This window comes from Cyprinodon variegatus, unplaced genomic scaffold, assembly GCF_000732505.1.
Source record: "Cyprinodon variegatus isolate N-32 unplaced genomic scaffold, C_variegatus-1.0 Scaffold1277, whole genome shotgun sequence".
Lineage (NCBI taxonomy): Eukaryota > Metazoa > Chordata > Actinopteri > Cyprinodontiformes > Cyprinodontidae > Cyprinodon > Cyprinodon variegatus.
Genome location: NW_015151730.1, coordinates 324 through 18597, shown reverse-complemented (window position 1 = coordinate 18597; position 18274 = coordinate 324). Strand labels below are relative to the sequence as shown.

General features: G+C 38.2%; 2 protein-coding genes across 3 annotated transcripts; one reads left to right on the top strand and one right to left on the bottom strand.

The window, feature by feature from the left end:
* patz1 (POZ (BTB) and AT hook containing zinc finger 1) lies at positions 1–13310 on the top strand. 2 transcript variants are annotated; one of them, XM_015401952.1, is made up of 5 exons: positions 1–2120; positions 3763–3826; positions 3923–4094; positions 6381–6539; positions 8445–13310. In XM_015401952.1, the coding sequence occupies exons 1-5, from the start codon at positions 907–909 to the stop codon at positions 8921–8923; spliced, it is 2088 nt and encodes a 695-aa protein (XP_015257438.1). In that variant the 5' UTR covers positions 1–906; the 3' UTR covers positions 8924–13310. The 2 variants fall into 2 exon arrangements, with proteins under 2 accessions (XP_015257438.1, XP_015257439.1); XM_015401953.1 differs by lacking the exon at positions 6381–6539 and having other exon boundaries at positions 16–2120.
* Positions 13311–14747: 1437 nt separating this feature from the next.
* On the bottom strand, positions 14748–17977 carry LOC107102582 (solute carrier family 2, facilitated glucose transporter member 11-like; the record flags this gene model as incomplete). The annotated part of the gene is made up of 5 exons (XM_015401948.1): positions 14748–15316; positions 16387–16514; positions 16953–17028; positions 17237–17338; positions 17867–17977. Coding segments are annotated over 5 exons (633 nt in total), but the record flags the coding sequence as incomplete, so codon positions are not given.
* Positions 17978–18274: the final 297 nt, after the last annotated feature.

Here is an 18274-nt window from a genome sequence, read left to right as displayed (position 1 = left end):
TATTGGATAACAGCGATATTTTAAATCATTCAGATTTTTTTTTAAATATGATGTAAATTGTTCCTCTAAAAGAGTATAACAAACTGCGTAAATCGATTCCACTGCCGTTAATTCACTTGATTAAAAATTCTAGGTTATATAATAATTACCCACCAATATTGCCCAGTTTGTTTATTTCACAATGCAATCTGTTTGATAAAAAATGCAATAATAAATTCATTAGTATTTTGAAATCTGGAAAATTTAATGATTATGATAGATTTACTTGGAAGTTGATAAATAATTTTTTAAAATTTGTTAAATGGCCTATTCTACCTAAAGCCAAAGAAACACATTTTTTAATATAAACACACATTTTCCTGTGGCAGAATTTTTTAAGAAAAAGATTTGGTTTTGAGGTGGATCAATGTTCCTTTTGTAATAATAATAATAGTGAAAAAAATAAAAGTGTGTATGGGGGGGCTGGTTGGGGGAGGGGCTTCAATAACAGAGGAGGAAGAAGAGAAACCTGCGTGTAAATGTTTACCCACATAAGCAATACTAATAATTATATTAATCTCCTGTGGTGCAAAATATCGAAATAAACAACTTTAGAGGCAGATACAATAAAAATATATATATATTGTGTAAAAAATATGAACATTTACAAACAAAACAAAAAAAAAAAGCGACCCCCACCCTACAAGAAAGCAGGGCCAAAGTTCACAGGAAGCTGGGGGGCTGCCATCTTTCCCCTGCTGCTGCTGCTAACGGTAAACTGTAGATGCTAAAGCGACGGGAGGGGCGGCTGGTTCGGGCTGTTCTCGCTAGCTGGCCTCGGTCTATCGGGGGCCGTTAAAGCGCCATCACTCGTTTCCTCCGACGGTCCAACGCCAACGAGCAAAGTGTTTGTTTGATGAATTCGGTATGGAGAAGGTAGCGGAGCCGTCTTGGACCTCTTCGTACACCTACCAGGTGAGCAAACACAGCGCCGAGATGCTACACAACCTCAACATTCAGAGAAAAGATGGAGGCAGGTTCTGCGACGTGATCCTGCGCGTCGGCGAGGAGAGCTTCCCCGCTCACAAAGCGGTGCTGGCCGCCTGCAGCGAGTACTTCGAGTCGGTGTTCGGCCGTCAGACGGAGGGAGAGGGCGACGCCAAGGAGCTGGAGATGCACACGATCAGCCCGAAAGTTTTCAAAGACATCCTGGACTTCGCTTATACCTCCAGGATCGTGGTTCGGTTGGAGTGCTTCCCAGAGTTGATGACGGCTGCCAAGTTTCTGCTGATGCGCTCCGTCATCGAGATATGTCAGGAGGTCATCAAGCAGTCCAACGTGCAGATCTTAGTCCCGACGGCTCGAGGAGGAGAAGCTAGTCTCTTCCAGGCCATGGGGGCCACCGAGCTGGGTTTCCCCGTAGCTCAGCAAGATCTGGTGAACGGAGCGGGTCTGCTGATCAACGGCCAGGGCTTTGTGAGCAGCACGCAGATGCGGATGGATGAGAGCGAAGAGGCGCCGCCGGCCGCGCTGCTGGAGAACGGCGGGGATCCGATGTTGGAGCCGGTTGTTGAAGGACTTTCCGTGTCGCCGTCGGCGGAAATCGCGGGGAGCATGTTTCATCACGAAGCTGGCTCCCCTGGATCAAAACGGGGAAGGGGGAGACCGAAGAAAGAGGCTGTCCATTTTAATCACATCAACCAGAAGGACAACGGGCAGCTCTTCCCCTGCGGGGCCTGCGGCAAAGCTTTCACAGAAGCTTCTCGTTTAAAGAACCACGAAGCGCAACATGGAGCCTCCACTGGGGGCGTCCACAGCCTCGGAGGCGGTCTGTCTTTGCTGTCGCAACCCGGGCTGCTGGAAAACGGGATGCAGTTACCCGGAGGGCTGGCGCTGGACAGCCACCGCAAGCGGGAGCGGACCAGGCGGCATGTGGGCTGCGACATCTGCGGGAAAGTGTTCCGGGACGTGTATCACCTGAACCGACACAAGCTGTCCCACTCCGGGGAGAAGCCCTATGCGTGTCCTGTGTGCGGGTTGAGGTTCAAGCGCAAGGACCGGATGTCGTACCATGTTCGGTCCCACGATGGCTCGGTTGGCAAACCGTATGTGTGCCAAAGCTGTGGGAAAGGTTTCTCTAGGTGAGTTGGATCCCCGGGTCTTTGTTTGTTTTTGTTTTGTTTTTAACGACACAGTTTCTGCTTTCAAGTACAATAAGCCATAATGCAGCATCGTAAAGTTAATTTATATTGAAACTTGACTTCAAAACGTATCTGTCAAGCACGGGCGGAGCCAGATTGGGGGGCCAGGGGTGGCCATGGTCCCCCTTAATCAATCATTGGCTGCCCCTACCATTTTTCCCCCCTCTAATACAGATGGTGGCAGCAGTAATACTCTCAAGTGGGATATTCAAAACATTTTATTTTTTTGTGGTTAATTATACACATCAATATACTAACATCAAAGATGATAAATACTGAATTCATGCTCTTTTTAGAACTATATTTATTGTGCTTTATGGGTTAAAGAGATCATGATGTGTTTCTGTCTCTTAAATAACAATTTTAATAAAAACTTATCAAAAAATCAATTTATGTAGATCTTAGTGCTCTTAAATATCGCTTTTATGTAGAATGTATATTTGTACGAGTAGGTGAGTAATGACAATGAAAAAGAGACAAGGACTGCTTGCGATTATGGAGTTTTGAGAGTCCTATTGTCCATTTTTTAAATACAAAATCATAGGCAGGGTCCAATTTTTAACTACAATGTTTTCTTCAGGACTCTTTTCATTAAGGATCAAGTCCAGTTGAATCCAAATTAAAGATAACCTGCATTAAAAAAAAAAAAATCTGTTTCTGCTGTCATTATTTTTAGCATTTCTCAGTCATAGTTTTCAAAACCTTGCAGCATATTTTAGGTGTTACCTTGCTGCAGAGCGGTGGATTGAATAACAGGCTTCTGCAGCATTGGTGGCATGCTTAGGATGTAATGCAATCGTTTAGGCTGGCCGTTTTGGAGCAGAGCCACACCTGAAACGTTAAGGACCTTTGGCCATGTGAACCTCTTCCGTTCACCCACACATTTGATGAACAGTTAATCTTACTCAGAAGTTTAAGCTCATCTGCCGTTTCAATCGGGGTAACAGCAGACCGCTAAGGCTCAGTATTTTCTCAGACTGTGCCTCTAATCCAGATCCTCAACCTGCTGGTGTGAAGGTTAAAAACAAACTGGTTTAAATAAACCAGATTTGACATCATAATTGCAGTTTCAATATTGCTTCATTATGTTTAATAAATCAGGTTATCTCCTATATTGGCACTAGCTGCATAGACTTTTCCTGTACTTTTTAGTGACGGGACATAAAGATTTTAGTGACCAAGGTCAGCAAACTTATAGTGAGTTGTCAGGGCATCATAACATCAGCTTTTCTTTACGATGTGGAGAACAAAAATATTTATTTTTGCTATTGGCAAGAGAAATGACTAAGGAATTTTATTCCTGTGATTTTGTAACTTAATACCTGCTGTTCCTTAATTAAGCTTTGTCTGCCTACAGTTTAATGCTTTGCTAATGATCAGTGTAATTATAGTGCAGTGTTTTGTTTGAAAAAAAAAACTTGATTGAGATTCACATATTAAACAGAGCTCTATGCTCTGTCTATGCAATGTTTACTGCTTATTATGAAGGTTTTTTTCAATAATAGTACAACTCTTCTCAGCATCATAAATCCATGCAGTCATCTTGCATTGTTGTTTTTTTTTTTTGTTGCTTTTCTTCCAGACCAGACCACCTGAACGGACACATTAAACAAGTGCACACCACAGAGAGACCCCACAAGTGCCAGGTAAAAAAACCTTTCAGGACCCAGTACTAATGGAAAACCCTTTGAGCTTTAGCAGAGACATGTATGTGTTTTCAAAATCACTGTGATTTTTTTCAGATATGTAACGCATCCTTCGCGACGAGAGATCGCCTTCGGTCACACCTCGCCTGCCACGAAGACAAAATTCCCTGCAAAGTCTGCGGCAAGTTTCTGCGAGCCGCCTACATGACAGACCACCTGAAGAAGCACAGCGAAGGAACTCACAACTACTGTGGCATTTGCAATAAAGGTAACTTCTACCAGAAACGGGTCCGACACATAAAACATTTGCAAATCGGATTTAGTCCTGATCTGTTTTTGCTGATGGAAATTAAGACTGAACTGTTTGACTTGTTGAACCAAATCTGGGAAGGTAATATTCAAATCATTTAAAGGTGTTGCAGACATGGGGTCTGTGTTTTGTTTGCAGGTTATTTGAGCTACCGTACGTTTAATGAGAAATCTCAAATACACCTTGTCAGATCACTTGTGTTTGTGTTGGAGAACAAGGTGAACCGGAATCTTTGCCCTCCTGGTCTTCAGTAAAAGTTGCACATCTGATTACTGCTGGACTTTATTTTCTCACTTCTGTTAAGTGGCGGTTTTGAACACCTTAGTCTCCTATGCAGGGAGATGGCCGACTACCTCCCTAAAATAAATTTTTGTGGGATCGTTTAACATGATCGCATAAAATCTTTTAACTCCCTTTATCCCTTATTTCTGAAGTTTTCCACTCCTTATGGCCAATAATCAAGGAGACTACTCTTTCCACTATGGGTTTTACTATGAAATATTTTCGCTGTTAGTGAGATACAATTAAGTTGTTTACTTGGAGCATAGTTTGACCTATGGGCTTGGAGGCTACCACATTTGTTCAACTTACTGCCACAAACTTTAATGTATTTTTTTGGGGGATTTTATACATTATATTTGGCTTTATTCAATTCTTTGAGAAATTAAAAATCTGATATGCTTTATCTGCATGTGTCTTCACCTCCCTTTTTTTTTTTTTTTTAAATATCTAATAAAAAAAAAGACTTTCATCTTGATATCTAAGCACAGATATCTGGAATAGATGTATATATGGGGGAGAAAACGAATCAGTCTTCCAACCTGTGTAGGCGGACTGTGACATTACCACATCGAATGTGAGGTGCTGACATGGATGCAGCTATAAGCAAAGCTCTATCAGCCAAGCTAACCAATCTCCTGCTCAGTGGATAGCAACAAGCTGCCAGCGAGCTCGTTGTTCAGGCGGCCAAAGGTGACCCATCTTACAAACTACCTGCGAGGCAAACTATCATGAGAATACATGACCAGCACGCCGCAGAAAAAGGCGTGAAAGATGAGAAGTTGAGCGAGGTGAATTTTGTGTCAGATTTTTGGAGACACTATATTATTAAAGTGGGACACTTTTTTTATTTTTTTTGCAGGAAAAACACATTAACAAATGAGCAAAAAAGTATTTATTACTGTCAAAATCTTAAGCAAGAAGAAGAAATTTTGTTGTATTTTGCAGGCTTAAAAAAGTAAACCCTTTTTTTTAAATTCTGGAGGTATTACACACATTATGAAGAATTCAAATGAGTGCTATCAATCTAGATTAATTTCAAGATTACTTTGAGATTAATCTAAATGAAAAAAATGTAACTATGCCACTTGTTTTAATGTATATATGGAGCCTTGTGCACAGCAAATATTTGACGCTATGTGTAGCAGAAAGCCAAGCAGAATGTCACATTGAGCACCACATATTGGGCTCAAACATGGAGGTGGTAGTATTATGCTGAGTGATTTATTTGAGGGAGGATCATAAAAACTGGAGGGTTATCTTCCAGCAGGACGACGGTAAATGTATAAGACCTATGATTGAATGCTTTAGATCAGTGTTTTTCAATTCTGGTCCTCAAGGCACACTGGCCTGCATGTTTTAGATGTTTCCCAGCTTTCACACACCTGTTATCAATTGATAGCAGATTATCAGGCTTTGCTGAACTGCAATCATCTGAATCAGGTTTGCTGAACCTCAGAAACATCCAAAACATGCGGAGCAGGCTGCCTTGAGGACCAGTATTGAAAAACACTGCTTTAGATCACGGTTTCTAAAGTGTGGCCGGGGAGCCGTTTGCAGCCTTCTCAATGATTATTTGCGGATTTCCAATATACAGTTTTAATTTTTTCTTTTGTGGTTTAAAAAAAAAATGTGCACAGAATATAATGCGGGTCTGTTGCATAAAATCTTTCCTAAGATATGTTAAAGTTTGTGGTTGTAATGTGATGAAATGTAAAGAGTTTTGCTGGGTACTGTTTGTTAGTCAGGTTATAAAACCCCATCAAAGATACAGACCAACATTTCCTCCAGTGTCTCATACATGGTGTTGGATTACTTATCTAATGGTGGTTTCAGCTGATGTTTTGACAGGCTGAAGTTAAATGAAAGCATTTTTGATGCTCAGAGTTGCTAGCCTCTTGTATCCAAGGCTTTGACTGTATCAAGCAACTGCCTTGTTCTTTATGTTTTTGTTTTCGGCCCCAGGTTTCTCCACCGCGTCCTACCTTAAGGTGCATATAAAGACACACCATGGCTCCTCACTGCCAACTTCTGCCCCATTGCACGCCTTCCCTGACCCAAGGGGGGAACTGCAGATGCACAACGGCACCCCTTACCAAATGGGACGCCAGTGCTCAGTGGAAGGCAAGCAGTCGCCCGCTCGCCTCCTCCCTCCGAAACTTCTTTTTATGTTTCTGGTTATCATTTGCTACAGAGACACAGGCTGGCAGGTCTTCATATGTTTTAAGCCAGATTACACATCAGTGGCTGCTTTCATGCTTTTTGTCTCACCTTCACAGCTTTAATGGAAAAGAACTTTAAGAACATTTTCTCTTTTGTCTTGAGCAGTTTTTATTTATTTTATGCACATAAAATCCCAGTGTAATGGTCCATGTTTGCAGAGTTAATGTTGTGCACGGCAAAGCTGGAAAAGGGTTGCAGACACCAGCATGCTGAGAACTCATGGTCCATTTATCTGGAAGGAAGAAATGATACTACTGTATACTGCATCCATCTATAAAACCACCTGATTTAGTGTGTTCCTGAAAGGCTTTGTCTTCTTGAAGGAGCTTTTTACCTCTTGCTCAGCCCTAATTTAGATAATGTAATAAAATTTGTGTTAGATTATCCAAGTTTTTGTTCTCTCTTAAGGATTTAAATCATTGAGACAGGTAGCACCTTTGCCTGTTTGTGTGTTGCTGTCTGGCATGGCTATGGCTGCAGAGTTCAGTTTCTGTTTCTGCTTGGCTTGTTCATTGGTAGTTCTTCATCTATGCACAGTGATGCATGATCGTCCTGGAGTGTGCTGCTCCATACGCTCGCCCTGGGTTCACTGGCACCAATTCTGCTGCATACAAAGAAATTAGAACTACAAGTTGGGCTCCGTGAGCTGGACAGCGCCATATATGTGCTTCTTTTTTCATTTAAATAATGCTGAAGGTGTATTGTACTGATGATTAACAAGTTTTAAATCTTTATGAAATTTTCATTTTTATTTTAAATTCTCTTTTAAATTAGTGTTTAGTATTTACTAGATAGTTTAGCTTTTATTTTTTGAAAATGTTTAGTTCTAATTTGGTTTTTATTCGTTTTTTCATTTATAGTTCTAGTATAATAGGAAGAAAAATCCCAGATAAGGACACAACGCTGTAGCAACCAAATGACTTGACTGCCGGCCCTGCCATCTGCTAGTGTAGTATGGGGAAAAAAAGCTATAATAGCAACCACAAACTAAACCTTGTAGTAATGCATTATTAATGCATACATAAATGTATACCATCTCTCTTAAAATTCATTTGTTTCAATCCGTTTTATAAACTCTTTTTACAGTTTCACAGCTTTTTTTTTTTTTTTTTTTTTGCAAGGCCTAGAAATCTTCCATATGTTTGCTGTGCCCCCTACATGATTTGTTCCATACTCTACCATCTTCCTATTTTATATACGATACTTTGTGCTGCTCTGTCACATAAAATCTCACTATCATGTACTCATTTAATAGAACTTGGAAAAGACATGCTGATAGTCAATTGTATACATTTTAATTGCAAAATCGTCAGTTCTTGACATAAATGAATTAGGAGGATTGACTTTTTTTTATTTCTAACATCATCACCTCCTGAACTATAGAAGGAGGGATTGCTGCTGTTACAAAAAGAAAAACTTGCACAAGAAGAAAAGTTCATATCAAAGGGTTTAAAACCAGCAAAGGACTTCTGGCAACTAATTGGTTCAGTACATCAGAACAATTTTCAGCAAGTTAACCTCAAATGTGGTCCTGCAGAAGGATTGGGGGTGCATGGAGCTAGCACGACTAACTGGTTGGATGGAACAGCATGCATCCTGTTCAGTTGTGGGGTAACTGGGCTGAGCTGCTGTTTCATGTAGAGTTTGGGCCACTCTGACATAACCGCTGCTTAAGATTGGCTGTTCTGTCAGTTTTCATTTTAACACATTCAGTTTGGTGGTTTTTACTTGTCTTCTAATCAATGTCACTCTTCATCTCTTCCCTTTCATCTTCCTCTTTCTGCCACCTGTGACGATTCAACTCAGACGGACAGGAAAACGTGACTAAGTGTCCCCACCTGGAGTCGGAGGAGTCTGATACTTCGTTAAGGGAATTGTCCAATGTCGACGAGCTTAAGTCTCCCCCTAAATCTGATGGACCAGAGCTTGAAGGGCCTTCCTTAGCCTGCAACGGGGCCCCTGCTGGGGTCCTTGGCTCTCCAGATGCTTCTAAAGCCAACGCCGACCCTGAAAAGAAGTTTATCTGTGGAATCTGCAGCCAGGCATTCCGTACCAAGTCCTACCTCAACAAGCACCAGCACCGAGTTCACAAAGCCCAGAGGACCCTCGGGGTCTTAGGGCCTAGTTTAAGTGAGATGGCACCCTCTCTGACTTCTCCCTTCTCTCCTCAACAAAACATGTCCCTCCTCGAGTCATTCGGCTTCCAGATCGTCCAGTCGGCTTTCGCCTCTTCTCTCGTGGACGCAGAAGCAGGTCAGAGTGGAATTGACTTTGGAGGGAAGTAACACCTTCCCAGAGGCCTTTGCAAGCAGTCGTTTGGCCTCTTCACGTTTAGGACGAAGCCAGGTTGCCCACAGAAAAAAACTGTGTTTGGGAACCATTTTGCCTCAAGACTACTCTCTCTGTTTGTCTCTTTGCTTTATGTTCAACCAACAGTTTTCTGTCAGAAACTGACACTGAAGTCCTACTTTTCTACGTTTTCGGACGGGGATGTGTTTGCTGTTTAAAAGCTTGTGTTAAAAAAAAAAAAGACCAAAAAAAAAAGGTTTTGCTTTTCACTGTTGGTCTGTGAAAGTTATGTTACATTTCTTTTTTTCTGAGCTTTCTCAGCTGCACAAAGTTCTTCTCGTGAGATGACTTATTTACTTTATTGTTAATAGTTGTTAACTTCCTCACTTTAACTGCTCCAGCGAGCTTAACAATGGATCTTCAGTCATCCCAGCCATCACAGATATCTTTACCTCAGAGCAAAAGCAGGGCTCACATCTAGATTTATCTCAATTCAGAGTTTTGTTTTTTTGTTTTGGAAGGAATTTAATAGAATTTCGGTTCTTTTTTAATTAGCTACATGGTGAAGATAAAACATAGCAAACAGGCTGAGAGCCTGAGGGATCAGTGTTACTTGTTCATCAACACCCCTGGTAAAGATGGAAAGCTAACCTTAAAATAAATTCATATTTATTACAGTAGCACCAGGAAAAAAAAGGAAATAAAATAAAACTAAAACTTAAGCTAATTTTGGGAAGTAACTTAAAATTCCTTGTGTTGCTGTTCATTACATTCAGCCTTTTTTCTAGGGAGTATTTGTACAAATTTCCCATTGCTGATTTGATTATGTTCCCCATAAAGCACTCCAAATATAGTCCTTCTTCTAGCACCCTGGATAGATTAAAAGCTGAACCATCGTAACAATGAAAATAAAATGGTAAAATAAAAACGGTTATTTTTTAAATCCCGACCTCGATTACAGCGTCTCTGTATCAGACTATTACAGTTAAACCCTTCAAGTCATGGTTTAGATCTCTCTGGATAAAACCCAACTAAAATCAATTCCAGCGTAGATTATAGCCTCCTAATGTTTCTGTCCTTATCTAAAAGTGTGTCGCAAATTTATTATTTTTTTTTCTATCCTATTAATTAAGGAGTATTAGCTTCTTCCAACTTCAACTTTGTGAGGAATAATGCTCTGGTTTGGATACGTTATAGTAGTTATTTCTTTCATTACAGCAGCTGTGGAGCCACAGCTAATGTTCTCCTCAGTTCAACCCACAGGGTTACCTATAGGGTTTAGGCTAGTTATGTGTCTAATGCACCGTTTCTGTTATCATTTTTGATAATGGTATTTCAGATTTTTCATGTCAGAGTCTTTAGGCCCCTTTAGAAGAGAAACAGACCCACAGTATCACAGACCTTCCACCATACATAACTGGGCATTATTTACTTTTCCAAATTCTCATCCTTTGTTTTATACCCGACTTTACCTAGTGTTTGGTACTTAAAGCTTCTAGTTAAAATAAAATAAGGTATTTGACCAAAGCACTACGTTCAGGCTAAAATAACTTTCAGAGTTTGACAAAACTGCACACTTAAACATTCCCACTCCAGCAATTTAAGTCACAGTTGGGATTATTGTAAAAAATTGAGTTTACTCTGATGGTAAATGTAGGAAATTATTGGTTAAATATCTAATTTTGTTGGCAGTTACAGTACACCTGCATCTACGTATTTAATTCCAGTTTTAAAAAGCTGCTAATAGAATTAGGCCTCTGCCTCTTATTCATACCTCAGTAAAACATCAAATCTACTGTACAACTTCAAGTATATTTATATTACATAAATTATAAGAGAAATGCTTCAGTTGCACTGATTATACATCAGCCCAGTAAAACTATCATGAGGGATGTTTTAGAACAGATTTTTTAAATCACCACTGAATAAATGTACTCATTTAAAGGGCTTAATCTTTTCCAAAACAGATTATGCTGCTGTGATACAAATGAATTTATTGTAAGTCTCTTCACTCATCAGTACTGGGGTGTGAGTAACGGTGTAGGATGTTTTTATGTTTACAAAAAAAATCAGATCTCTCTGTATCAGTCAGGCACTTTGATATTAAAAACCCTCAGATAGTTAAGCACTTTTCAAAGTGCCTCAGTTTACTGTAGGTTTGGTATTATTTGGTCAATTATTAGTTTTAAAAGGAAAAAAAACAGGAAGTAAAGCGATTGGTCGGAATTTCTTGTAGTGCATTTAATTTAAATCAGGACTAATATGGCTAGAATTCGATAAATAGACAATTATCTGATGTTTATTTCAAACCTTTCTCCTACATCCCCACAAATCAGTCCCTGATTGCTTTTCATAGGAGGTCTTAGGTTCACAGAGACGCAACCCAAACGGGATAAGAAGGCAGAAAGGAGGGGATCATTTATTTATGAGCTTCTAGAATGCATGAAACGGGGAATCAAGATCAGGTATATTTTCAGGATATATTTTAAAAGATTATATTTTAATTATTTATTCAGACCCTGACTTTTGTGTGGCTTTAATTTTCTGTCAAAGAAAATCTTGTTCTTTTTTGTTTTGTTTTACTAATTTATGGTTAACGGAGATGTGAAAACGTGTGTTGTGCAGGATGCTTTGCAGAGGGAGGGATTCACAGCTGGTTTAAACCTTCATCACCTGGACTTCTCTTCCTCCTCATCCTTTGCTCGGAGCCATTTCTGCTGCTCTCATTGCATTAAAGGCTGCTTGCTTTGGTTCGACATTACAATGTGCAGTCTTAACAGTCGTGTAGCAAAGACAAACATAAGCTGTTTATTGACAAATAATCTAGTGGGATTTTTTATTTTATTTTTTTTTTCACTTCAGTTTCTTTATTTCTGTAAGCTAAATTCTACTTTGCAGATATTTAATCATCCTTAATTGGTGTTCTCAGATTAGCCCAAAAGCGGAATTATGCAAAAAAAAATAAAAATTTTAGGAGTCCTTGTTCGGATCATGTCGTACCTATTGTAAGTTAACGGCTGAGATCATGTCCAAACATTTTATTTTGAGCCCACCATTTGGTTTGCTTTACAATCAAAAGCTCATCAGGAATAAAAGCCACTAAACCTTTCTGTTTTATGCTACGTGGCTCTAATTAAAAAAAGCTCCTTTCATCTGATCCTCCCTTACCTTCTCCTGTAAATATTTGAAACTGAAGTACAATGATCCTCAGCGCTCCGTTTTATCTGTACGGTTGCAAAGCACCTGCCACACTTCACACATCAGATTAATCCTAGCAGTTTCTTTTATTTCTTGTTTTTGTTAAAAATGTGTATCGCGATGCAAATCAGGCTCAGTCTAACAGTGAAGGGCTGATGGTGTGTGTGTGTGGAGAGAGGATGATGGCTCTTGAGTGTATACTGCTAATTATTTGTGAGTAATTTAGTACATTCCTATATTATTTATGGTTATATTGTGATTGTAACAAGTGTACATACCTTCCATGCACACACACGCACACACACAATGAATATATATAAATAGATATATATATATATAAATATATATGAATCAACCTGTTTGAACCGTGTTTGTAAGTAGTGAGTTTGTACATATTAAGGTTTAGTTTCAGTTGTTGTTGGGAGGAATGTTAAGTTATGGCCATCTGACGTGTAAAGTGCACATCGAGGCATGTGAGCAGAGCTGGGGACTGAATGTCGATCACTGGTTGGCGGCAGCAGTCGTATATATTGGTTACACTGAACTATCACGTTGCCGCGGTAGCGCTCGCACTGCCAGCTGCTCGACTCTTTGACCAAGCTTTTTTTTTTTTTTATATACCCACTCTGCACTGGTATTTCTGTTTAAAGACACTTGGGATATGCTGTAAAGATGTAATAAACATTTGTTTAGACTTTATTAGAAAGAAAACAAACTTTTTATTCTTTCCCAAAATTGAATTATGATGACAAATATTTTTGGGGGCTTAAATGTTTTGGTTTCTGCTTTTTGTCTGTTGCAAAGTGCCTTCCAAATACTGATTGTGCTCAGCAGTGGTTTAATAAAAAAACAAACAAAAAAAAAACAAATAAAACAGTCCTTTTTCTTTTCCAAAGGGTATAAATTGTACAGAGTCACTTGCATTGACAGTTTTGTATAAAAAGCGCAAGATGTACAATATGTTCCCTTGGTATTTTATCATTGTACTCGACGGGATTGCTCTTCAGGACACTTGAACTTTGTGTTTTGTTATGACGTCTTTGGACTTATTTCGTTATGAGCTTACTTTTCTATAGATATTTGTTTTTTTGTACTCTGTTCCTGAGTCTCGTCTCAGATTCTTGGTTTAGAGATGAGAATCAAATAAATTGCAGCTGAAAATCTCCAGACATTTGTCCTGTAGTTATTAGGCTATAAATGTAGTCATGATCAGAAGTTTGCTCTGAAAGCTGTGAAAGTTTTGTTTTTTACAGTTTGTTCGAGTTTAGCTTTGTTTTCACACTGACATATTTCAGGTAAATTAAATGTATTAGAAAAACTAAATAGTAGGAAATGCTTTAATACTTTGTATATTTTTTACTCATAGAAAATCATCCTGGTCGGTGACATTTTGCTATCAAGTGTTTTCAGTAAATGGTCTTTTTTTTATCACTATGGAATAGTTTTTTTTGCAGATTACCTTTCATTGTTTACTGACAAAGGGTCTTTAGATTGCCTGTTTACTTTCATGCCAAAACATTTCACTCACCTTTTTTTGCCTAGACTTCGAAACTTTTATTTAGTTCTTAATCGTTTCTTTGGCATCCCAGAGGGATGGGAAGTAAGAAAAGACTGAGATTTAAGGAGGGAACAATGATAGAGAGACCAGGAAGTTCATTGGTGAAGGAAGCAGATAAAAGTGTAACAGCTGAAAACACAGTGAAGATGATGAAAATGGTGTTAGCATAAGTGGTGAAGATGAGAAGATTTCAGGATCAAAGAGTGGGAAAAAGACAATGCAAAAGCAGGAGACTTTTTGACTTTTAGCAACACTTTATTTGCACAACTTAATATATATATAAACAATTATTGATGTAAAACAAGTGTCGGCTAAAAATTATTAAATGAGGAGCTTGTTAAATTGTAGTTGTCCTTCATCTGACACAGTACATAAAATTTAGTTAAAACCCCACAACTGAATAAAAATCCTCCATGTTCTGTGTGACTCTATGTAAGTGAAACTCCAGCCTTATTCTGGCTTTAATGTTGCACTTCCACAGAGCCACGGCATCAAGGTGAGCTCCCTCCTCCGGTCCGTCTCTGCGTGACAAGTAAATGGCCATCTTTGCTTCACTGATTCAAAAGTTTAAAAGTTGGGCCTTTGGCTTATTTTTTCTGTTCTGGCAAACTCCTCCTATAAAAAGAGCCTTTGTAAAAACCGTCCCAAGAAGACTAAAAACAGGAGATGAAGGAGAACAAGAAGGAAACATTCAGGGAATCCAGCCTATCCAACTAGAGTTGAGCTGAACTTCATGTTCTCACCTAAATTTATATAAGTAAAAGTTTTCAGATACTGTTTTCGTTTGACAATGTTCTCTCTTGTTGTATCATGTTTCTAACATATACAGACACCTGTTTAATGGGACTATCCATGGTTCAGAACAGCAAGAGTTACATAAGTAGATATGGATCAAATGTACACAATAATTTAGAAAAACTTTATCTAAGATAGGAAAATACATTATTTAAGTCCTGCAAAGTCCGGCAAAGCTTGTAGAATCATATTTTCTTTCCATAATCAAAAACAGAAAAACAGCAAAATAAAATGAACTGGTTTGACATTTGATGATGAAATGCTTTAAAAAGGGAAATGTTAAAGAAAATTTTATATTTTTTTCACAGCAAGTTAACAGTTATGTTAACAGTCGTCGAATAACATCCAGAGACTGAGTTTTCTGTGTTCTGTCAGATCAGCATACCCCGTCAGACCAGCGTTCCCATAGTCAATATGCACGCGCAAGACGTCAGATTTGCATACGTCTGACACTATAAGTGGAAAGAAGTCTACTAGGCAATACAAATAACTCAACTATTAATTAAATATAACTTCCAGTTCTAGTTATTTAATATATTCATAATCTTCTGGTAAAGTCTCACAACATCGGTGTCTGGGATTACTTCCTGGAGCCTTGATGGTGAGGCAGTGATGGCTAGTACTATAAGGCAGTGGAAAGACACACCTCGCCCAGTTTATACTGAGTTTGTAATTCCAAACTTTTGTCATTTTGGCCTTTGAAGTTCATCTTGTGAAATTCGCTGGTAATGTCGGACAGAGACTTCCCTTTGGTCTCCGGTAGAAACAGGCCAATGTACAGAGCAGACAACAAGCACATGACTCCAAAGGGCACAAAGCAGTACTCACTCAGTCCACTCTGCAAACATAGAAAGAAAAATAAAGAACACATAAAATGATTTGTTGTTGTTCAGACTGCAGAAAATAGGACATAATTTTTTTGTTTTCTGTGCAGCCAGGGGTTACATTTATACAGATAATATGGTTACAGATAAGTGAAAAATCACGGAGAAATGCTGCGTCTTTTATATATATATATTTTGTATATCTATATATTTATTCTGTAAATTGCACAGTCCTTTTATAACTCTTGTATATTTATTTACTTTATAGTTATTTTCTATTTATTGCACAATTTACCTGCACTGTTTTGTTTTACATTTTTTGGAGCTGCTTAAAATGTGGTTTTCCCTTGAGAAACAATGACAAATAAAGACTTAGTTGCAAACATGGCTGCTTTATGTTCATTTGAGGCTGAGAAAAAAACATTGTTCTCAAATAGGTAATGGACATGTAATTTATAAACTATAGACAAGGTCTGCATGTTAGCATAAATAATAAAAAAAAATCTTTAAAGCACATCAGTTTCTTTCTATATGCAAACCTTATCCTTCAATATTTGTTCTGTTCTGTTCTGGATTTGACTTTACTCATCAATGTTTCCTCATTATCTAGAGAAATATGAAGAACTTGAAAGCCATGCTCCATTTTCTAAATTCTTTGTGTCAAAGAAGCCTGACTTTCTGCTCATATTTTAAAATGGCCTTGATCAGTCTGCTTTACACTGGTATTCTTGAGATTGTTCAGCTGCTTTTCCCTCATACCATTCCCTGTAACTCATTCTCACAGCATAAGATATGTGTCCATGAAAATTAGTAAAGAGGACAGGATGAGGGCTAAAGAGGGTTTGAAAATCTTTTTAGAAAATGCTAAAGGAAATAATAACATTATTTTCAAATGTAATAAGAAACTCCAGCTCCAGAGTGAGCAGCTGTTCAGCTAAGGGTAATACTGTATGTAAGTGGAAACAATTCAGTCTGCTTTGCATTATATGACAGTGACTTCTTGTCAGTGCATCAATCATACATCATACATACATCAACAAGTGCAGTGGGGGTGTTAAATTAAGAGTTATATCTGCTGACTGACCACCAGAAATGGGAAGATCATTCCAACGAAAAACAGATTGAGCCACATCATGGAGCCAGCAATCATGTAGGCGGCTGGCCGAGCCGTTTGATTGAAGATCTCAGTGGGAAGAACGCCGGTTACCCCAGCTGTGTGAGAAAGTAGAAAATTGGTCAGTAAGTATATCAAACCTTTTTATAACTAGTTGACTTTTCAAGATTAAAATCAGAAAAGTAAAAAAAGGTGAGATGGGCATTTGAAAAGAGTGTTTCAGATTTTTTTTTATTACAAATACAACAATTATTGATCATTTTATTAACTGTTTAATAACTGATTTTGTTAACTGATTACATTATGGAGGAGAAATGGTTCAACATAAAAAAAAAAAAAATATCCAAAGGTAGATGAGTAATTAGAGCTATTACAGTGAACAGAATTATTTGATCTAATTTGCAGCATCACTGATCTTTAAGAATTGGGGAAGGAACACATTAGTGGATTTTTGAGGATGAGCTTCAAAAGGGTTTTATAAAACCACCAATTTATCTTGTTTTCTATCTTTGATGACAGCAAATTTCTCATTTCACCTGGTCCCATCCCAAAACTGAGAATGTAGGTGAAGATGCAGGCCACGCTCAGGTGCGACACCCACGATACATAACTCTGATGGTATTTGCAAATGAGAGGATGAAGAAGGATTTCATTATCTTAAAAAAAAGGCTGAATAAATCCTCAAAACCAAAAGCTTCTAATAATCAATGCTGCTTACATTAAACAACACAATATCAGATAAACTTTTTTAGTTTTAATGATTCGTTATAATAATAAAAAGTAAAATCCACAAAGATTTGTCGCTCGTAATGTTTATTACCTCAAATGACAGAGCGATTGTGAAGACGATAGTCCAGATGGTCATAAGGAGGAAACCTCCCATCAACATGAACCTCCGACCTTTGCGCTCAACCAACAGATTCTGGGAGTAAAAAGGGGAATTTTAGGAACTTTTTTTTGTTTTTGTAGATAGCTGAGATTATTTACCTAAGAATAATATTTTTTCTCAATAAAAAAATGATTAAAGTGTGTATTCAAGTGTTTGTATTTAAAAGCTAATAACAATCCAACAAACATGCTGAGATATTGTTTACAGTTTCTGTAAAACCTGTAAGTTTTTTCATGTCTTTAACCTCTCAGCTGAGATTCTGTATCTCTTTTGGCCTTTGCTTGAAAACAGCTACAAAATGCAGCATGATTAAAAATGTAATTAATTCATGATTAAGGAAAAAACTATGAAATTGAACTCAAATATTTCCATGGTTAAAAAAGGAAAAATTCTCTACTGAGCAACATATGTTACTGCTTAGCCCTTTAACTTTACATTAAATCACTCTGTTCATGGTGGATGCTATTCAATATTAGTAATAATATAAAAATTCATAGTGGACAGCTTCACTCCCTCTCACCAGCAAGTTGCACACAGCCAGCATAAATGGAGGACACTTACACACATAATGCATGCTGTAAACTCACAGGTCCCCGTGCCGATTGTGGCGTACTGAATTTGATCCTCAGATACGCCGGCCTCTTTAAACACATAAGATGCATAGAAGTAAATCTGCAAGGAGAACACAAAATGTGGACATGCTAAGAGGGATAATTGGTTGTTAGGGGAGTTTAAATACTCATAAGCTGATTTTGACAACATTTGTACACCAAGTAATTATGTTCATATAAAGCCTTCATTGACATGATGCAAACACATTTAAAATGGAAATACATAATAAAGCCCCAATGTTCAAGTCATTTTGCGTTTATTTTCCAGAAATCACAGGGTACATTCATGGTTACTTAATAGGGTGCAGAAACTGCCTACTCGAGGAAAATTATTGGAAGGTCAAGAAAGTTTGCTGTA